The following is a 23134-nucleotide window of genomic DNA, read 5'->3' as shown; positions in this document are numbered from 1 at the left end:
TCAGACCAAATATTATGGACGGTTGATGATTACATTTTGTAATGTTGTATTGCAGCTGCCTTCTTGGGCAGGCTTCACTTTGCAAAATAGACTCTGTTGCAATGGGCTAATATTATGGTATTAAAGAAAGACATTGCACAGCCATATTAACTGAGAAAACATTTATTACAAATTCAAGTGAATAAGCCATTTTAATTAGGCGACCAGTTCAGGAGTGGGGTGGAATAAATGATCAGACTCAGAAACATGACATTAAAACGAGTCCAATAATGTTAACCTCTAACGAGCCTCTACCCGGGTCGGGAGCCCACCCCCATCCCCCCACCACTGATTAGCATAGCTAGCATAGCTTCACAAGTAGATAGTAGCATCTAAATATCATTAAATCACAAGTCCAAGACACCAGATGAAGATACAGATCTTGTGAATAACAGCCACCATTTCAGATTTTTAAAATGTTTTACAGGGAAGACAAAATATGTAAATCTATTAGCTAAACACGTTAGCAAAATACACCACTATTCTAACTCCATCAGTTTCTTACTCCTTCAGGTGCTATCACCAATTCGGCTCAACTAAGATATTGATATCCATACCAAGAAAAAACCTCTTCAGATGACAGTCTGATAACATATTCATGGTATAGGATAGTTTTTGTTAGAAAAAAGTGCATATTTCAGGTAGAAAATCACAGTTTACAATTGCACCGACCATCGCAAATCGACTAGAATTACTAGATAGAGCAACGTGTATGACCAATTTACTCACATAAAACATTTCATAAAAATAGACAAGCATAGCAATGGAAAGACCCAGTTCTTGTGATTTCAGACCATATTTCAGATTTTCTAAGCGTTTTCAGCGAAACACAAATAAATCGATAAGTTAGCATACCACATGTGCAAACGTTACCAGAGCATCGATTCCAGCCAAAGAGCGTATAACGTAATCACCGCCAAAATTATATTTTTTTCACTACATTCTCAGAATTCTCTCGATGACACTCCTGTAACATCATTTTACAATATACATATACAGTTTGTTCGAAAAGGTGCATATTTAGCCATACAAAACCGTGGTTACACAATAAAAATACTAGAAATCAAGCCTCAATATGTCTGACGTCATCTATCAGAGTGATCTAGTTTAATTGAAGCTAATCATATACTTGACTAAAAAACAGGGTTGACAGGAATCGAAAGACAAATTAGTTTTAATGCAACCGCTGATTTACATTTTTAAAATTATCCTTACTTTTCAATACAGGGTTCGCCAAGTGAAGCTATACCAAACAAAATGGCGAAATATGCGTTTAAAATATTTCGACAGAAACACGATTTATCATATTAAATATTGCTTATTTTGGCTGTTCTTCCATCAGATTCTTGGGCAATGTATCCTTTCTATGTTATAAACGTCTTTTGGTCGATAGATGTCCTCTGTCCTTCGAAATGTCACCACCAACGACCGACACCCCAAAACTGTTCCAAAGTTTCAGAGTGCACAACAAATAAATTCCTCAAAATCGCACTAAACGGATATAAATTGCTATACGGTTCAAATTAACTACATTATGATGTTTTTAACAACTATAACGACTGAAAACATGACCGGAGAAATATTGCTGGTTAGACAACGATTTGGAACGAGGCAAGTCCGATGGCCTTCACGCTTCAGGCGCACGACGAGAAAGGCGGTCTCTATACATTTTGGTCTTTTATAATGGCTGTGAATGTCCCATCGATTCCATTGAAAACGTGATGACGTACAGACACCCAGAGGAAGACGTAGGCAGTGTCGGTTTCTTCATAGCATTCACTGTCGCTTAAAAACAGACTCCAGATCAGAGGTAAAAATTTCTGAAATCTGAACCCTGTCATGAAAAGTGCTGTAGAAATTGTTCTGTCCCACTCAGAGACAATTCCAACTTCTATAGAACTAGAAGGTGTTTTCTATCCAATAATAACAATAATATGCATATTGTACGATCAAGAATTTAGCACGAGGCAGTTTAATTTGGAGACACAAATATGCTAATGCGGAACAGCACCCCTATAGTTCCAAGAAGTTAATGAACAGTCACATACCAGTTTTTAAAATAGAAAAAACAACAATCATTAGGAATTCTTAATCATCAATTCCCATGTGAATAGTTTCACAACCTTGACGTTTTTTAAAGGTATACGTTTTTAACCAGTTCAATAACATGTAATATTTATGTCAGAGTTAATTAACAATAATATTAACCTAGTGAACAATAACTCATCAACCTGTTTATTTATTGTGTGTGCGCGCGCACGCGTGTGTGTGTGTTTGTGTGTGGCCTATCAGTGGGAAAGCTGGTGTGTTTCTTCAGTTTGATAAGTTTATTGAAGTCTGGGGTGATGGTTGACAGGGAAACTCGGAGGTCATGCTGGCTGTCCAGGCTGTATCAACGCGGACGTGATTGGGAGTCCCATAGGGGCGCGCAATTGGCCCAGCGTCGTCCTGGTTTGGCCGGGGAGGCCGTCATTGTAAATAGAATTTGTTCTTAACCTGTTTGGGATAGGGGGCAGCATTTTCACATTTGGATGAAAAGCGTGCCCGAGTAAACTGCCTGCTACTCAGGCCCAGTTGCTAATATATGCATATTATTAGTATATTTGGATAGAAAACACTCTGAAGTTTCTAAAATCGTTTGAATGATGTCTGTGAGTATAACAGAACTCATATGGCAGGCGAAAACCTGAGAAAAATCCAACCAGGAAGTGGGAAATCTGAGGTTTGTAGTTTTTCAACTCTTGCCTATCGAATACACAGTGTCTATGGGGTCATATTGCACTTCCTAAGGCTTCCACTAGATGTCAACAGTCTTTAGAACCTTGTTTGATGCTTCTACTGTAAAGGAGGGGGGAATGGGAACTGAATGAGTCAGAGGTCTGCCAGAGTGGCATGAGCTGACCACGCGCGTTCACGTGAGAGCGACCTGCATTCCATTGCAATTCTAAAGACAAAGGAATTCTCCAGTTGGAACATTATGAAGATTTATGTTAAACATCCTAAAGATTGATTCTATACATCGTTTGACATGCTTTACGGACTGTAACGGAACTTTTTGACTTTTCGTCTGGACCTAGTGATGCGCGTCATGAATTTGGATTTGTGAACTCAAGGCGCGAACAAGGAGGTATTTGGACATAAATTATGGACTTTATCGAACTAAACAAACATTTATTGTAGAACTGGGATTCCTGGGAGTGCATTCTGATGAAGATCATCAAAGGTAAGTGAATATTTAAAATGCTATTTCTGACTTCTGTGCTTTCTGTGACTAGTTGCTGACCTAACATAATGATATGTTGTGCTTTCGCCGAAAAGCCTTTTTGAAATCGGACACTGTGGTTGGATTAACGAGAAGTCTATCTTTAAAATGGTGTCTAATACTTGTATGTTTGAGAAATTTGAATTATGAGATTTCTGTTTCTGTTTTAGTTTTCGCTTTTAGTTTTCAGCACGACCATAGCAGAGAAGACACTTTCACACAGATAGGTAGTGCTGAAAGGTAGCATGATTCTGATTGCATGACAGGCGAGAGCAGGATACTCTCCCACTAAGCTGCACCAGAACTGTGGCTGTGTCATTTCCGGGATGCGCATGCTCAGTCCGTGATCAAATGACAGCTCCACCAGCTGAGCCTCTTCGTTGCTTGGCAATGTGACACTTTCCATCTCCACTTGAAAGGGGTCCCGTATCCAGTCGTCTTGTCTCCTGTTCTCCTCCGGGAAGAAGTCGCAAAACTTTCCCTGCAGCTTGACAAGATGCTGTTTAACGTTTTTCATTAAATAGTACCCGCAAAACACCAGTCTCAACGTCAACAGTGAAGAAGCGACTCCGGGATGCTGGCCTTCTAGGCAGAGTTCCTCTGTCCAGTGTCTTTTTTCTTTTGCCCATCTTTTCTTTTTATTGGCCAGTCTGAGATTTAGATTTTTCTTTGCAACTCTGCCTAGAAGGCCAGCATCCCGGAGTCGCCTCTTCACTGTTAACGTTGAGACTGGTGTTTTGCAGGTACTATTTAATGAAGCTGCCAGTTGAGGACTTGTGAGGCGTCTGTTTCTCAAACTAGACACTCTAATGTACTTTGTCCTCTTGCTCAGTTGTGCACCGGGTCCTCCTCTTTCAATTCTGGTTAGGGCCAGTTTGTGCTGTTCTGTGAAGGGGTAGTACACAGCGCTGCACGATATCTTCAGTTTCTTGCCAATTTCTCGCATGGAATAGACTTAATTTCTTAGAACAAGAATAGATTGACGAGTTTCAGAAGAAATGTATTTGTTTCTAGCCATTTTGAGCCTGTAATCAAACCCACAAATGCTGATGCTCCAGATACTCAACTAGTCTAAAGAAGGACAGTTTTATTGTTTCTTTAATCAGCACAAACGTTTTCAGCTGTGCTAACATAATTGCAAAAGGGTTTTCTAATGATCAATTAGCCTTTTAAAATGATAAACTTGGATTAGCTAACACAACGTGCCATTGGAACACGGGAGTGATGGTTGCTGATAATGGGCCTTTGTACGCCTATGTAGATATTCTATAAAAATCTGCAGTTTCCAGCTACAATAGTCATTTACAACATTAACAATGTCTACACTGTATTTCTGATCAATTTTATGTTATTTTAATGGACAAAAAATGTGAATGGTAGTGTATGTAAAACCATATCGAATGATGTTGGGTTCGTGTTCTCTCTTCTTGACAGGGCCTGGGTTGNTTCTCTCTTCTTGACAGGGCCTGGGTTGTCTGCCTTGTTGTTGAGATTGGAAGCAGCAGTAGATGAAGAGGGAACTGCACGTATTAAAAACTTGTCCATGATTTTACTCTGACAGCTAAACTACATTAGTTAAATGACAGCTAACAATCCACATGTGCAATGCCTGCAGAACACATCTGAATAGTTCGCTATCAATCAAGATAGCTGTCAGAAGAAGGTCTGTATTATCTGATTGGACATGTCACATTTAAAACAAAACGATGTTGCAGWGTGACATTTCATTGGATCTGTGTGTGTGCGGGGGTCAGTGAGTGTGTGCAGCTCGAAAACCCTCCAAGTCCAAACGTAACAAGCCATTTCAACACTGCTGACGCGCTGCACATGTAAAGTTAGCAACAATAAGCGGTGAGGCCGTATCCTTTAAAAATAAAAGTTTAAGTGTGGCGGTTACCTTTCAAAATATTTTTTTAATTACATTTTTTATATTCTTGCAAAAGTCCCACGACCCCTTAAAATCCTACCGACCCCCCAGTTGAGAATCCCTGGCCTATACAGTACAAACACAATATGTAACAGACTTTTTAGYCMTATATATGCCTWTTATCTCACACAATGTCTGGATGCAATATTTTACCCAGGAATATTCTACATTGAAATCTGTTACTCTTGTTATTTGAAATGCATCTGTGGATCTTTTCTGCTGACAACATTGAAAATGTATCTTTGTCTTTAATGCAGGGTTTGACYTAAAAGTCAGAAGCTATTGAGTGGAATGGTTAGTTTCTATGTTATAGTGGAATGTTTTTTCTGCTGGAGTATCCTTAGTTACTCTCTGAATGGCCTCWCTCCCGTGTGGACCTTCAGGTGAATCTTCAGATGGTGCTGGTGGGAGAATCTCTTCTCACACTGGGGGCAGCTGTAGGGTTTCTCTCCTGTGTGGACCCTCTGGTGCCGCTTCAGGTCACCAGTCTGGGCGAAGCGCATGTGACACTGGGTACAGCTGAATGGTRTCACCCCTGTATGTACCCTTTGGTGRCTCTTCAGGCTGCTAGCCTGGGCYAAGTGCATGTGACACTTGGTACAGCTGAAGGGTTTCACACCTGTGTGGACCCTCTGGTGGATCTCCACCTTCCGGGGGCAGCTGAAGCCTTTGTTACAGAACATGCAGAGGAACCGTTTTTCTTTACTGTCACCTGATGTTGCTCCCCATCCTTGAGCGTTGGCCCTTTGGTCCTTTGAGTTCAATAACTGATCGAAAAGGACACAGCTGTGTGAATTGGAAGGCCCAATCGATGTGGACAATGGGTCCCGATCCTTGTGCATGTATAGAGGGGAGTGAGTGGCGACATTTAGATTTTTCTCTAAGCTGTCCCTGTAATCTAAGAAATCTCTGCCCTGTGAGTGTCCTTCTTCTAAGTGAGTATCGTCTACATTCCATGTCAGAGGAGCTTTGRCCTCCACTTTCACAGTCACCTCATCTACGATCAGACCATCCCCTTTCTTATCTAGGAACCCTTCAGAGTARKCACMACTACTGTACCGGTTCCGGTCCCCTCTAGACAGATCAGTCTGCYTCTCTAAARCCAAGGGCATGTTGCCAGAGTCCATCTCTGTAGRGTAAGAACAAAACGGATCATTGCCAGTCTCTAACGCGTCACCTGAGTCCCGATGGGAATGAACCATCCTAGGGCTCGGGTTACCGTAAAGTAAATACTCTGAGCTGGGAGCAGGAGGACAGCGCAGTCGCTCCAGCCTCAGTCTCTCTGGGTCTGATCTGTGGTCAGATCCTGTGTGTAAGAGCCCGAGTGTTACAGTTAAAGTCTCTGATTTGAGGACGGCGTTCGGCGTTCCACTGACCTCCGTGATGCTGCGTAGGGTCCTGGCCTGGGGCACTGTGGCGGTGGCGAGGTGCTCCGTGGCTACAGGGGGTGTCACTTCCGCCGCTGCTCCAGTCTCGATGTCTCTGCTGTGTCGTGGGTCCTCCTCTCTTTCATACCCCTTCTGCTTGACCCCAAGACCTGCAACCTCTGCATCTGCTGGCTGACACACAAGAAGAGAGGAGGTTATTATCAGTATATGAGTTGAATTGGATAACAAAGTCTCACKTGCTCCCCTATGGAAGATAAATAAGAACGTACATGTAAGCAAGTGAATAGCTGAGGGAGCCTTTCTGAAATAAATGGGCCACATTTAARGTACTGTAATTTTTTCTATGCTACACTATGACACTAACCTCTATCACGATAACGTGCTGGGTTGAGGTTCCACTCCCCTCATCAACAGTGATMGGTTGGTCATCTCTCCATGTGTTGTGTCCCGCTGGCTTCACAAAGCTCCTYTGGCCTTCAGTGAGATGTCCTTCACCTAAGAGAGTGATTGGGGGAAAGATGGTGGTTAAGTTAAGTACTACTGTCAATGCTCAACGCGATGTTGTACACTATTGACACCGTCTACAATTGGCAAGAATGTAAGCAGGGCTGGACTACCACATCTGGGGACCTGGGGCACCTACAGTGGGCTCTGAAATTACTGACACCCTTGATAAAGATGAGCAAAAATGTCTGTATAAAATAAATCATTCAAATACTGAGCTACATTGTATGCAAAAAAAAAGGAAATTATATTATTTTATACTAATACAATTGCTCAAAGAACGATATTTTGTTTAACATCCCTGTTTTCAATACCTTTCAATACTTTACCTTGCGAGGATAATAGCACAGATACTTTTTCAAAAATGTTTTCTGAGTTGGAGAACACATTGGGAGGAATCTTACACCATTCCTACATACAGAATCCTTACAGATCCTTGATATCCTTCATTTGCGCTTATGGACTGCCCTCTTCAATTCAAACCACAGGTTTTCAATGGGTTTCAAATCCAGAGACTGAGATGGCCATTGCAAAATTTTGATTTTGTGGCCAATTAACCATTTATTTGTGGATTTTGATGTGTGCTGGATGATCCACTTGCCGCCGAGTTTCAGCCTCCTGGCAGAGGCAACCGGGMTTTTGGCTGAAATCCTGGTACTGGGTCATGATGCCGTTGATATTAACAAGGGCCCCAGGACCAGTGGAAGCAAAATAGCCCCATAACATCAAAGATCTACCACCATATTTTACAGTAGGTATGGGGTTGTTTTCTGCTCATTTCGACGCCAAACCCACCCCTTAACCAGCATGGTTACCACAGCATTCTGCAGCGATACGCCATCCCATCTGGTTTGCGCTTAGTGGGATTATCATTTGTTTTTCAACAGGACAATGACCCAACACACCTCCAGGCTGTGTAAGGGCTATTTGACCAAGAAGGAGAGTGATGGAGTGCTGCATCAGATGACCTGGCTTCCACAATCACCCAACCTCAATCCAATTGAGATGGTTTGGGATGAGTTGGACCGCAGAGTGAAGGAAAAGCAGCCAACAAGTGCTCAGCATATGTGGGAACTCCTTCAAGACTGTTGGAAAAGCATTCCAGGTGAAGCTGGTTGAGAGGATGCCAAGAGTGTGCAAAGCTGTCATCAAGGCAAAGAGTGGCTACTTTTAGAATATATAATATATTTTGATTTGTTCAACACTTTTTTGGTTACTACATGATTCCCTATGTGTTATTTCATAGTTTTGATCTCTTCWCTATTATTCTACAATGTTGAAAATAGTACAAATAAAGAAAAACCKCGGAATGAGTAGGTGTGTCAAAGATGTTGACTGATACTCTATTTTAAACAATTGGATCCAATGAACTGAGCAGGTTGGGCTAACATGCTTATATCCTTGCTTGGACTTTCTAAATATGTGCATTCATTTAGAATGCTGCGCTGTTATTATTTCTATTAATATGATCGATTATTGTTATTATTTTTTCTGACTGTTTTCCATGTTATTTGGTTAGTTCTCTTAAAAAGCACCCTCATAGATATGCAATAGACCTACGGGGCTTTGAATGTGTTAGTGAAGGGTGGCAGTATTGAATTATGTTATCATGGGACTGCCCATATTTCCCTCTGGCCTACGCCAATTGGCYGCCAAGGGTTTGCATGGGGGGAGGTTTTAGTGGGTGGAATATTAGGACAATTGGAGGTTTACAAAGTTGCAGCTACAGTATGCTTAACAGTGCAAATATTATGGTACTTATGGACACTTAATCATCATGGTGCTTTTTAATGGTACGTTTACAAACATCTGTTGTGGTAAGTATAATTGAAACTTGGGTATCATTATGGTAAGTGGGAAAATAAGTATAGCCAGTTACAATTGTAATGGCTTAGCAGATCACAAAAAAGAAGACACATTTCTACCTGGCTAAAAGAGAAAGAATATAATATATATTGTTTACAGGAAACTCAATCTACATATATAGATGAGGTTGGGTGGAAAAAGGACTTGGAGGGGAAAATATTTTTGTCATGGGCAAAGAAACTCAAAAGGGGTGATTATACTAATTAATAAAAAATGTAAGCCGATTGTTCACACTGCAAACAGATCCTCAAGGAAGATGGATTATTTTAAATATGCTATTGGACCAAAAACAGATCTGGTTAATTAATCTATATACGGGCAAAATAATGATGATCCACAGTCCTCGAAAATATATATAATAATCTATTGAGCTCACAAGCAARGAATTAATCTATTATTATGGTGGGAGATTATAATACGGTTTTAAGTACCTCAATGGATCGAAAAMGAAATCGCACTACAAACTATCACCCTCAAGCACTTAAGGAGATCACAAATATCATGGATAAATTAGAACTAGTGGATAAATGGAGGCTGAAAAACCSTGACCTAGTGAGATATACAAGGGGGATGCTTAATCAATCTAGCCGTCTTGATTACTTCCTGGTCTCATTCTTGCAGGCATCAAGTTTTTTTWWAAGTGTTAATAGGAGACCGAATGCGATCGGACCACCATCTAAATTGGCCTCCATAACMCTTACAGAATTTCCATGTGGGCTGGGATATTGGAAATGTAATCAAAGATTATTGGATGAAAATMTGTTCTTAATTAACTAAGACAAAATAATTAATAATAATAAGATCCCCTTATTATATGGGACACTTTTAAATGTACTTTTAGAGGCCTTTCAATACAATACAAATCAAAAGCAGGTTAGGTCAAAAGAGATTAGACTAATAAAGGAAATAGTGGAAATAACAGCGCAGGTAGATGGTAATGGAAACTGCACTATAGAGGTACAAAATAGGTTAGAGGAAAAACAAAAACAATTGGAGGTTCTTATTCAAGAYCAATCAAGTGTAATGTATTACAAAAATAAAGCGAATTGGATGGAAAATTGTGAAAAATTCACTTTTTTTTTTATTGAATCTTCAACATAGAAATGCTATCAAAATGAATTTACAGAAACTCATTACAAATGATGGAGTCATCCATGATTCACCAAATTATATTTTGAAAGAGGAGGCAAAATATTTTAATTATGTTTTCTTTTCAGTCTTCTCCATTTCCACTGAATGATGTTAACTGTAAGGATTTKTTTCCTAATAATAATGTAAAATTAACAKATTTACAGAAAGACCTGTGTGAAGGCCAACMTACAAAAGAGGAACTGTTTGAGGCAATTAAATATTTTAAATCTGGATAAACACCAGGGCTTGACGGTATACCAGTAGAGGTACATCAGAACTTTTTTGATCTTCTCAAATATCAATTTTTAGCATGTTTTAATTAWTCCTATAACATTTTTAGACTTTCAGGTACTCAATAAGGTCTGGTTTTATTACTACTAAAACAGGACCCAGGTGGTAAGTATAAAGATCCAGTCCATTTAAAAAACTGGAGGCGTCTTATACTTTAATGTTGTGATGCGAAAATCCTGCCGAAATGCAGAGCACATAGAATAAAAAATGTTATACCAGATATTGTTCATCCAGATCAGATAGGTTTTTTACATGGACGATATATTGGAGATAATATACGACAATTACTTGAAACAATTGAACATTATGAAACATCAAAGATACCAGGCCTGGTCTTCATAATTTCATAATAACTCTCCCCCAATCACCATAATTTTGAAAAGACGTTTAATAAAGTATGACTAGAATTTATATATAAATGCCTGGATTACATTAATTTTGGTGAATCTCCTTTACAATGGGTTAAAGTTATGTACAGKAACCCCAGATGTAATATAGTAAATAATGGTTACTTCTCAGAAAGTATTGAGCTTTTAAGAGGAGTAAAACAAGACTTTCTGTTGTTTCCATATCTATATACTACAGTATCCCAGCAGCACTTCCCATCCCTCTTTTTTCTACACATTTACTCATGTTCTTATGCTGATTCAATTTAAGTCCAGGTTACATTTTGTAACATGCAATATCAAGAGTAATGCAGTCATCTTCTGATAAATGAGTGAGTGAATGCATGTGTTTATGTACKTAATGCATATACTTAAACGCAGACTCGGTGATATGACGTGACCACAAACAGTAGTGTGAACCACCCTCCAAGATCTCACATTTCCTTACATTATCTACAGCTACTGTTATTGTCATGTTGGTTAATCTAATCTGTAAAGAACTTGTGCTTGCCATTTCATCCTYGGCACAGTGAGATACACAGATGCGCTACTTACACTAGCACTGCAAACACTCCCAAGAGCGAAGAGAGCATCTGTGCCTGGACTTTGCAATCTCCTTCTTCAAGTCCCCCTTCCGACACTGGCTGCCTGTAGAGGGCAAGTGACGGGCAGAACCACCCGTAGCACCCACCTCCTCTCTATCCCACATGCCAGAAGAGATATAGCAAAAAAAAATCGCCCATACCCTATTTCTGCCWACTCTGAGGAGTCTCATTCATACTTTTGTTTTCTCAACTAAATGGTGTTTTATTGTTTATGTTTCGATGTTAGCCTATACCCATATATTTCATTCTATAACTGCCATGTGGGTCTATTAAATAAAAMAAACAAGTTCATGACACATCTGTTCCACAAAAATAGAAACCTTTTACATTTTTCTATAATTATTGCCAGGTTGGTTTTRACAGGCTGTTCATTTAATTAATCAGTTAGGTTAATTCATTGTTGTGAATCCCTTTTTGGTATTTGTGATTTCAACATTATTCAACTGTTTGTTATGTCTTGTATTATATACAACCACAAGTGTACTACTGTAGTACTGAGCTATGCCTATGCCACGTGGTGGAGGGAGACAGGGAAAAAAAGAATCATAATAGGACTAATGAAAGCATACTTTAGTGTAAGACAAGACAAGGGGAGGTAAGCTCAAAATAAAAACATGCCAGCCAGATGAGCCAGTGTATGAATTGAATTGCACATTAATGAATTGATAATAGCTGCATAGGAGCTCACTTGGCGATCTGAAAGTTAAGTTAATAATGTGGAGTTTCCACGTTTTTATGTTGTTGCTATTTTGAATCGTAGAACTCTTTTTAGCAGCGTAACTGTCACCGAAATCAGCTTTGTTTACATACCGGGGATGAAAAGAACAGTTTTGGATGTAATGAACTCCAAAATTGGACGCGTTAGCTCATCACACCATTGATATAGCAATGGACGCTGACAACTAATTGAATGTTTATTGCGACGCAGGGGTGGACACATTTTGGCAAGTGGACAGTATTTGTCATGACAGGCCATCAACCTTAAAACGTTTTTTTTGGGGGGGGGCAGTTGCCAGTTCGGTAATCCGGCCTTGGATGTAAGGTAATACTACTCATTACTTATTGATATACTATTTATTGATTATGTTCCATGCATCACATTCTTTTATTGAGTGTGACAATAGGAAATTCAGTAAATCAAGAATCTGGTTAGAATTTGCAAAAATAATATGCTCTTAATTGACCTGCCTGATAAAATAAAAACTGCACGATAGCTAGCTACGTACTTAAGTGTTCAGGGGAAGTATTGAATACTACTATCCAAAAACTGACCAAGACCCAATTCTGGGTAACACGTCTCAACACATGCGCATATGGGAACGGGGCGACAGGCTCCGCAGCCTTGGCCATCTGCTAAATGTACCTCTTGCCATTCCTCTGTATCGGTCGAGGAACTTGACACTATTCGGACTGGCGGGGACGCGCTCCCGTGCCACCTTCAGTTCTACTTGCTGTAGTTTCCTCCGCAATGTCCTGGTTTCTTTCTGGCTTTGAGTTARTTCCAAACGAAACACTGCATAGTCGTCGTCTACGAGTTTACAGATTTCTGCAACGGCTGCATTCGCTAGCACCTCCATGATGGAGGCTATTTGAGTGTGAAAAACCATAACGTTACTGTTACAGTTAGCCATTGTTAGCTAATGTTAACCAGATAACATKTATCAACCAAGTTCTGTCTCCAACGCGAATTAAACACTACCTGGGGTAAGTATGTGATGCTGTGCAGCTAAATYAGTCATATTTTGAGTTCCAAGGTAATAATAATTGTCTAAATAACAACAATAAAAACGCTAGAAACGTAGAAACTGTTCTTAGTCACATCACTTCCGTTTACACTGAAGAGAAATTATCTTATTGGTTGGCGTCATAGTCCAAAGGGTGTGGTTAAATGAAAAAGTATGCGCTCTATTCTTTTAAATACGGTACTGCTTATTACATCAAATCTCCTATGATCTGTATCAAGCTGAGAGCAGACTTCTTTAGAAAGAATAGAGTGGAAAATAATGACTTAATTCCATTTACATCACCTCAGTATTTGATTTATTATGGATCCCCATTGGCAGCAGCTACTCTTCCTGGGGTCTGGCTAAATTAAGGCAGTTATACAATTTTAAAAACATTACAATACATTCATAACAGATTTCCCAACACACTAAGTGTGTGCCCTCAGGCCCCTACTCCACTATCACATATCTACAACACGAAATCCATGTGTACAGTGCATATGTTATCATGTGTGTGTATGCATATGTCTGTGCCTATGTTTATGTTGCTTCACAGTCCCCATTGTTCCATAAGGTTGATTAAAAAAAAATATCTGTTTCTACTGCTTGTATCAGTTACCTGATGTGGAATAGAGTTCCATGTAGTCATGGCTCTGTGTAGTACTGTGCGCCTCCCATAGTCTGTTCTGGACTTGGGGACTGTGAAGAGAACTCTGGCATGTCTTGTGGGGTATGCATGGGTGTCTGAGCTGTGTGCTTGTTGTTTAAACAGACAGCTCGGTACTTTCAACACGTCAATATCTCTCACAATTACAAGTAGTGATGAAGTCAATATCTCCTCCACTTTGAGCCAGGATAGATTGATATGCATATTATTCATGTTTGCTCTCTGTGTACATCCAATGGCCAGCCGTGCTGCCCTGTTCTGAGCCAATTGCAATTTTCCTAAGTCTCTCTTTGTGGCACCTGACCACACGACTGAACAGTAGTCCAGGTGTGACAACTAGAGCCTGTAAGATAAATATMAAACTGTCCTTATTCTAGCGTAGATTTACTGTCTCTCTATAAACAGGTATTTACACAAGTACAGTACCAGTCAAAAGCTTGGACATACCTACTCATTCCAGGGTTTTTCTTAATTTATTGTAAAAATGTTCTACATTGTAGAAWAATAGTGAAGACATAAACTATGAAATAACACATGGATTCATGTAGTAACCAAAAAGTGTGAAACAAATCAAAATATATTTTATATTTGAGATTCTTCAAAGTAGCCACCCTTTGCCTTGACAGCTTTGCACACTCTTGACATTCTCTCAACCAGCTTCACCTGGAATGCTTTTCCAACAGCCTTGAAGGAGTTCCCACGTATGCTGAGCACTTGTAATGATTTAACTATTCGAATGATGTCCGGCCAGTCGAACTACATGTGTTTTAAAGAAAACCTAATTTTTTACTTCAATGGAGACATGCTCACGGGTGCGCTGTGCTGGGCTTGTTTCGTCAGAAGAGTAGGGAGGGGCGAGAGAGGAGCAGGGGCCGGTGTGTGTGTGTGACAGTCAATATGTGGCACAGAGGGAGAGCGAGAAAGTAGCCAACCCGACTTGCGCTAGTTAGACAAACTTGCTGCTGCCTTACATATCTATCATACCATCTGGTAGTGCCTGTCTTAACTGCATTTAATTTTTGTAAAGAAGCTAGTTAGCTACAGTAGCCAGCTAGCTAGCTAGCAAAAGTAGCAAGGCTAATTGAGGCTATTTTGCTTTGCTCCCAATACTTGGCTTCAACAACCCCATTAATATGAAACAGCCTACCTGTTGGTTGATCGTTGTAGACAATTAAATTCCTCAATTGCATTTTGCATTGATTAGAAATCTCCGATTTCACTTGCTACGCATGGAGCCTCTGAATTAATGTAAGGGTCTATGCTTGTAGGCTGTAGAAATGTCACACATATAATTGTATTTAATTTGAGACAAAAGCCTTAGTTGTTAAAGTAGGCCTATATGTTTCTCTCAAATGAATACTCTCCCAAGTAATTCAATACTAATGTCCATGGATATTTGAATAACAGTGCCCATACCTAAATCAGTCCCTCCAATGATAAAAATAACCATGTCATTCAGCACAGAGTCAATTTTGCATTTAACCTCAACAAAAAGGTCATACTCATATATAAGGTGAAGTACAGTACTTTGATTGCACCACAGATACATGTGACAAGTATAATAACTTTTCTCACTATGGTAACACTTTACCTTTTCTGTGAATCTGGTACCCTCACTTTGATAGAATACTTTTGAAAAGGTTCAACATTAGATTACACACAGCTTCACTACTTGAATTGAGGCACTATGGTTTCCTCATTTATAAAACACCAGCATCATGGTTGTAAAGATGGGGAGAGGTCTGTCCATGATAAAGAGATGCTTAGCTTTTTTTGACACCACAAAGCAAGTCATGCAGGCTCTAGAATATTATCTCTTATCTTGATTATTGTCCAATGATATGGTCAAGTGCTGCAAAGAAGGACATAGTTAAGCTGCAGCTGGCCCAGAACAGAGCAGCATGTTTTGCTCTTTGTAATCAGAGGGCTAATATCAATAAGCCAGTCTCTCTGGTCTTAAGAGTTGAGGAGACTGACTGCATCGCTTCTTGTTTTTATTAAAAACATGAATGTGTTGGAAATTCCGAATTGCTTGCATAGTCAACTTACACACACACACTTACGCCACCAGGGGTCTTTTCACAGTCCCCAGGTTCAGAACATATTCAAAGAAATGCACAGTATTGTACAGAGCCATGATTGCATGGAACTCCCTTCCATCTCATATAGTGCCAGTGAACAGTTTTTTAAAAACAAAGCAACACCTCACACCTCTCCCCCATGTGACCTACTTTTTTGGTGTATGTACTGACATCCACCAATCAGGCCTTTATGGTAGTGGCCAGATGGAAGCCACTCCTCAGCACCTCTCCCCCATGTGACCTACTTTTTGTGTGTACAGTGCATTCAGAAAATATTCAGACCCCTTAACTTTTTCCACATTTTGTTACGTTACAGCCTTAGTCTAAAATATATATATATATATTTTTTATTCTCAATCTACACACTACCCCATAATGACAAAGAAAAAACAGGTTGACATTTTTGGTAATTTATTAAAAATAAACTGAAATATGACATTTACATAAGTATTCAGACCCTTTACTCAGTACTTTGTTGAAGCACCTTTGGCAGTGATTACAGCCTCGAGTCATCTTGGGCAAGACGCTACAAGCTTGGCACACCTGTATTTGGGGGGTTTCTCCCATTCTTCTCTGCAGATCCTCTCAAGCGCTGTCAGGTTGGATGGGGAGCGTTGCTGCACATCTATTTTCAGGTCTCTCCAGAGATGRTTGATCGGGTTCAAGTCCGGGCTCTGGCTGGGCCACTCAAGGACATTCAGAGACTTATCCCAAAGTCACTCCTGCGTTGTCTTGACTGTGTGCGTAGGGTCGTTGTCCTGTTGGAAGGTGAACCTTCACTCWGTCTGAGGTCCTGAGTGCTCTGGAGCATCAAGGATCTCTCTGTACTTTGCTCCGTTCATCTTTGCCTTGACAAGTCATACAGTCCCTGCCGCTGAAAAAGATCCCCACAGCATGATTCTGCCACCACCATGCTTCACTGTAGGGATGGTGCCAGGTTTCCTCCAGATGTGACGCTTGGCATTCAGGCCAAAGAGTTCAATCTTAGTTTTATATGGTCTGAAAGTCTTTAAGTGCCTTTTGGCAAACTACAAGTGGACTGTCATGTGCCTTTTACTGAGGAGTYGCTTCAGTCTGGCCACTCTACCATAAAGGCCTGATTGGTGGAGTGCTGCAGGGATGTTTATCCTTCTGGAAGGTTCTCCCATCTCTGCAGAGGAACTCTGGAGCTCTGTCAGAGTGACCATCGGGTTCTTGGTCACCTTTCTGACCAAGGCCCTTTTCCCCCCAATTGCTCAGTTTGGCCAGCTCAAGGAAGAGTCTTGGTGGTTCCAAACTTCTTCCATTTAAGAATGATGGAGGCCACTGTGTTCTTGGGGACCTTCAATATTGCAGAATTTTTTGGGTGCCATTCCCCAGATCTGTGCCTTGACACAATCCTGTCTTGGCGCTCTACGGACAATTCCTTCGACCTCATGGCTTGGTTTTTGATCTGACATGCACTGTCGGGCCTCCCGGGTGGCGCAGTGGTCTAGGGCACTGCATCGCAGCGTTAGCTGTYCCACCAGAGATTCTGGGTTCGTGCCCAGGCTCTGTCGCAGCCGGCCGCGACCGGGAGGTCCGTGGGGCYAKGCACAATTGGCCTAGCGTCGGCCGGGTTAGGGAGGGTTTGGCCGGTAGGGATATCCTTGTCCCATCGTGCACCAGCGACTCCTGTGGCGGGCCGGGCGCAGTGCGCGCTAACCAAGGTCGCCAGGTGCACTGTGTTTCCTCCGACACATTGGTGCGGCTGGCTTCCGGGTTGGATGCGCGCTGTGTTAAGAAGCAGTGCGGCTTGGTTGGGTTGTGTTTCGGAGGACGCATGGCTTTCGACCTTCGTCTCTCCCGTAAGGGAGTTGTAGAGATGAGACAAGATAGTAATTACTAACAATTGGATACCACGAAATTAGGGAGAAAAAGGGGGTAAAATTTAAAATTAAATTAAAATTTAAAAAAGACATGCACTGTCAACTGTGGGACCTTTTATATAGACAGGTGTGTGCCTTTCCAAATCATGTCCAATCAATTGAATTTACCACAGGTGAACTCCAATCAAGTTGTATCAATGGAAACAGGATGCACCTGAGCTCAAATGTCAAAACAAAGGGGKTAAATACTTATTTACCTATGGTATCGGTTTTTTCTTTTTAATAAATGTGCAAAAATTTCAAAAGTATTTAGCTGAGAAATTGTTTATTTAATCCATTTTAGAATAAGGTTGTAACGTAACAAAATGTGGAAAAAGTCAAGGGGTCTGAATGCTTTCCGAAGGCACTATATGTACTGACATCCACCAATCAGGCCTTTATGTTAGTGGCCAGACAGAAGCCACTCCTGGTACTGTATGTACAACTGATAATGCAAACAATCATGCACACTACATTTTTTGTCTGTAATGTATTTTTCATTATGTGTCAGACCCCAGTAATGCTAACTGTCGCCAATGGCATCGGCTAATGGGGATCCTAATCAAATCAAACYGGAAAGGGTTGTCAGACACCATCCCACCAAACATCAGTATATCTACTCTACATCATCATACTAATTATTTCCTCAGTTCACCTCATCATGCAGTTCCCTACTACATCCAAAACCAACAGAATTAACTACAAACTAGCACTACATGGAAGGATGTGGACTGTAGTGTGAGGGGATGACAGAGGCTTGCCTCATAGGAGACTGTTGCTGATTACTGCCCAGGTGTGGTGGGGTGGTCTCTCAGGCACTTATTGCTGCCAATGCGTCACCCAGGTGGTGGATGTTCCAGCCTACCTACAGAAGAGGAGGAGCTGTGAACTGCAGAGACAGATGTGCCTGATAAAGCTCTGGGCCTGTCTGGCTGATGTGTCTCCCTCCCTGGCTGTACCATCAACGCCGACTGCAATCAAGCTACTCCTTTACTGAACTGCATCATCATCTAGCTGTGACCCTCTCCCATGAACTGCCAGCTCCCTGAATTTATTTTTATTTTTTTAAGTGATAGTTCTGTATGAAAAGTGCTATATGAAATAAATATATTATTATTACATATCAATGGGCTGTGTGCATTTTCTGCTGGTATATCCTGAGGTAGCTCCTGCTCAGCTGGTTTCTCTGTGGGTTCAGGAAGAGGTGTAGTCTAGTTGTCCTCTATGACCACGGTCCCCTTAGGGTTCCCCAGACCCTCCTCACACCCCTCCTCCTGGAAGAGAGAGGTGATACAGATTACACAGACATACACTCCCTCTCAACATGGAGTGTTTACCCACCCCCACTATGTTAGTCCATACTGTAGTTACAGAATGACATCATGGTGGCCATACAGTGGGGCAAAAAAGTGTGCTGAGTTGCATCCAAATAACACCATACCTACTGTGAAGCATGGGGGTGAAACATCATGCTTTGGGGCTGTTTTTCTGCAAAGGGACCAGGACGACTGATCCGTGTAAAGGAAAGATTGAATGGGCCATGTATTGTGAGATTTTGAGTAAAAACCTCCTTCCATCAGCAAGGGCATTGAGATGAAACGTGGCTGGGTCTTTCAGCATGACAATGATCCCAAACACACGCCCCGGGCAACGAAGGAGTGGCTTGTAAGAAGCATTTCAAGGTCCTGGAGTGGCCTAGCCAGTCTCCAGATCTCAACCCCATAGAAAATCTTTGGAGGGAGTTGAAAGTCCGTGTTGCCCAGCAACAGCCCCAAAACATCACTGCTCTAGAGGAATCTGCATGGAGGAATGGCCAAAATACCAGCAACAGTGTGTGAAAACCTTGTGAAGACTTACAGAAAACGTTTGACCTCTGTCATTGCCAACAAAGGGTATATAACAAAGTATTGAGATAAACTTTTGTTATTGACCAAATACTTATTTTCCACCATAATTTGCAAATAAAATTCATTAAAAATCCTACAATGTGATTTTCTGGATTTTCATTTTGTCTGTCATAGTTGAAGTGTACCTATGATGAAAATTACAAGCCTCTCTCTTTAAGTGGGAGAACTTGCACAATTGGTGGCTGACTAAATACTTTTTTGCCCCATGTACTGAATATGAGTCAGCTATGAAAGTGAAAATTCCTCAAACGCGACTGAACCTGAATGTTATGTTTGTGTGTAGATATTTCAGTAAGTATGGTAAAGCGCTGGTGTGCATGCAGAATAAGGTGAGATCAGATGGTACGCATATTAAAGGGAGTCTCAAATAAAGTCTTAATGAAAAGTCCCATTGTGTTTATTAAACAGATTTAAATACACAATATGAAAACCACACATATACAAAAAATATTCATATTCAACAACAACAAAAAATCAGCATMAACTTGATGAACTGCATTCATTTTCTCATTAAGTTTGAGGGTAAATAATAAAATGAATTTGTGAACATCATATAGCCTACACAGTACAAACACTATGTAACAGACTTTTTAGGCTTATATATCACACAATGTCTGGATGCAGTATTTTARCCAGGAATATTCAACACTGAAATATGCTACTGTGGTTATTCCAAATGCATCGGTGGCTCTTTTCTGCTGACAACAATGAAAGTGAATCTGTCTTTAATGCATGATTTGATCTAAACATCAGAAGCTATCAAGAGGAATGGTTACTTTCCATGTTATAGAGTGGGATGGTTTTTCTGCTGGTGTATCCTGAGGTAGCTCCTCTCTGAGAACCTCTTCCCGCAGTGCGTACAGGCGAACGGCCTTTCTCCCATGTGGACCTTTAGGTGCATCTTCAGCTGGTCCTGGCGGGTGAACCTCTTCTCACACTGGAGGCAGCTGTAGGGTTTCTCTCCCGTGTGGACCCTCTGGTGCCTCTTCAAGTCACCAGCCTGGGCGAAGCGCATGTGACACTGGGTACAGCTAAARGGTTTCTCCCCTGTGTGGACTCTCTGGTGTCTCTTCAGGCTGAACGAGTGCGAAAAACTGGCTCGGCACAGGTGGCAGCCAAATTGTTTCTCCCCCGTGTGCACCCTCTGGTGGATCTCTACCTGTTTGGAGAAACTGAAGACTTTCCCACAGAACGAACACGGGAAGCGCTTCTCTATGGCGATATCACCTTTACTGATTCCATCTCTACTATTTTCATTTGTCAATGAGCTTGTATAGCCATTTAGTGTTGAGGCACTGGCATTGTCTGAGTTCTGGTTTAACATTAGGAGAGTTTGAGGAGGATGAAGGCCAGGGAGTGTCTGTGTTGTCACAGGGTCCATGTTCCAGTTGATAGATCCTATAGAAGGCAGGCTGAAGGCAGCACCTGTTGGGGGGTTAACCTGAGGCGCCATCAGTCTCTCTGAATCACAACTATAGGAGCAGGAAGGAGCATTGCTAGCCAAGTCTGTATCTGTTCGCTCTCGCTGCATACAGACATCACCTCGTCCCCGCAGACCAAATCTACGCCTTACACTAGTCTCAGCCAGTCTGTTGTCTTGGAGACTAAGTTTGGATGTTGTTTTGTGTTCCACTGTCGGTTTCTGGTTGAGGTTAACAGTGTTGTTCCACAGCCCAGAGTTGAGGACGCTGTCCCATCCACTGACCTCCACTATGTCGCTTCTGGTCCTGGCATGCTCGTTGACGTTGTCCCCTGGGCCCTTGGCTGCACCCATCTGGGTCTGGGAATCCAAGCTGGCCGCCCAGTCTCCTCTGTTAGCCTCCAGCCAACCACCTACATGAAAAGGTTAGAAAATAGACTTTACAATTTGTACTTTTTAACGCACTCTCAATTGATAATTTTAATCCACCTTTGGGCAGCATGTGCTGGCACCGCCACCTGAGCAGCGGGTGGCGTTTCCTACCTGTCCTTGTTCTGTATGCTTGTTTTAATATTTGTTTTGTACCCAGAACTCTGGGTCTTTTTGTTTCTGTCTGCTCTTTTATGTTTAGATAAGAATTGTATACCTGTCTTTTATACCTATACACCATTCTTGTGTGTGTTCAAAAAAAAATATTTGAACAGAGAAAAGACTTTACAACTATGGCAGAGAAAACGCTATATATTTCGTTTTTTTGTCAATTACCTGGTCAAGTTCATACATTGTTTAAAAAAAAAATGTAAACATAAGTTGTATTAATTTAATTTTAAGAATGAAGAATAAATAATAGCAAGGTGCATCACTATTCCCATTGAAGTATATCTATGCAGGTAGCCTAGTGGTTAGAGCGTTGGGCCAGTAACCAAAAGGTTGCTGGATCGAATCCCTGAGCTGACAAGGTAWAAATCTGTCGTTCTGCCCCWGAGCAAGGCAGTTAACCCACTTTTCCCCGGGCGCCGAAGAAGTGGATGTCGATTTAAGGCAGCCCCCCACACCTCTCTGATTCAGTCAGTTGTACAACTGAATGCCTTCAACTGAAATGTGTATTCCGCATTTAACACAACCCCCTTATTATTTATTCTTCATTCATAAAATTAAATCAATACAACTTATATTTACATAAAACACACATTATAAACGTATGAACTTTCCCTTTTATTATGTTCTGTATATATGTATGTACACTACATGACCAAAAGTATGTGGACACCTGCTCGTAAACATCTCATTCCAAAATCATGGGCATTAATATGGAGCTGGACCCCCCCTCCACTCTTCTGGGAAGGCTTTCCTCTAGGGGGGGAATATATATTTTTTTTAATTAAAAAACGGCCTGGTTTGCAGTCGGCGTTCGATTGGGGTTGAGGTCAGGGCTACACTGTACAGTTGAAGTCGGACGTTTACATACACCTTAGCCAAATACAATTAAACCCAGTTCACAACTCCTAACATTTAATTCTAGTAAAAAATCCCTGTCTATGGTCAGTTAGGATCACCAGTTTATTTTAAGAATGTGAAATGTCAGAATAATAGTAGATAATTATTTATTTCAGCTTGTATTTCTTTCATCACATTCCCAGTGGGTCAGAAGTTTACATACACTCAATTAGTATTGCGTTTAACTTGGGTCAAACGTTTCAGGTAGCCTTCCACAAGCTTCCCACAATAAGTTGGTGAATTTTGGCCCATTCCTCCTGACAGAGCTGGTGTAACTGAGTCAGGTTTGTAGGCCTCCTTGCTCACACACGCTTTCTCAGTTCTGCCAGAGAGAGATCTTCACAAAATAGATGGCATCACGAGGTAGGAAAATTATGTGGATATATTGAAGCAACTCTCAAGACATCAGTCAGGAAGTTAAAGCTTGGTCTTCCAAATGGACAATGACCCCAAGCATACTTCCAAAGTTGTGGCAAAATGGCTTAAAGGACACAGGCAAGGTATTGGAGTGGCCATCACAAAGCCCTGACCTCAATCCTATAGAAAATTTGTA

General features: G+C 41.1%; 3 protein-coding genes across 3 annotated transcripts in view; all 3 read right to left on the bottom strand.

The window, feature by feature from the left end:
• LOC111971315 (uncharacterized) overlaps nucleotides 1-23134 on the bottom strand; it is a 244714-nt gene that overhangs the window by 172670 nt on the left and 48910 nt on the right. The gene's annotated exons all lie outside the window — the stretch shown is intronic.
• Nucleotides 4754-13030, bottom strand: LOC111971729 (uncharacterized). Its single transcript, XM_023998564.3, has 3 exons — nucleotides 12763-13030; nucleotides 6981-7111; nucleotides 4754-6787 (listed from the first exon to the last, which is right to left on the bottom strand). The coding sequence occupies exons 1-3, from the start codon at nucleotides 13028-13030 to the stop codon at nucleotides 5573-5575; spliced, it is 1614 nt and encodes a 537-aa protein (XP_023854332.2). The 3' UTR covers nucleotides 4754-5572.
• The window catches only part of LOC111971313 (uncharacterized), a 27232-nt gene continuing 24130 nt past the window's right edge, over nucleotides 20033-23134 (bottom strand). The window contains exon 6 of the mRNA XM_070446381.1: nucleotides 20033-21497. Coding sequence (XP_070302482.1) covers nucleotides 20449-21497 — 1049 coding nt within the window. The 3' untranslated portion in view covers nucleotides 20033-20448. The remainder of the gene's footprint in view (nucleotides 21498-23134) is intronic.

This window comes from Salvelinus sp. IW2-2015, linkage group LG13 (assembly GCF_002910315.2).
Source record: "Salvelinus sp. IW2-2015 linkage group LG13, ASM291031v2, whole genome shotgun sequence".
Lineage (NCBI taxonomy): Eukaryota > Metazoa > Chordata > Actinopteri > Salmoniformes > Salmonidae > Salvelinus > Salvelinus sp. IW2-2015.
Note: the sequence above shows the minus strand (reverse complement) of the source record. Positions and strands in the feature narration are given on the sequence as shown.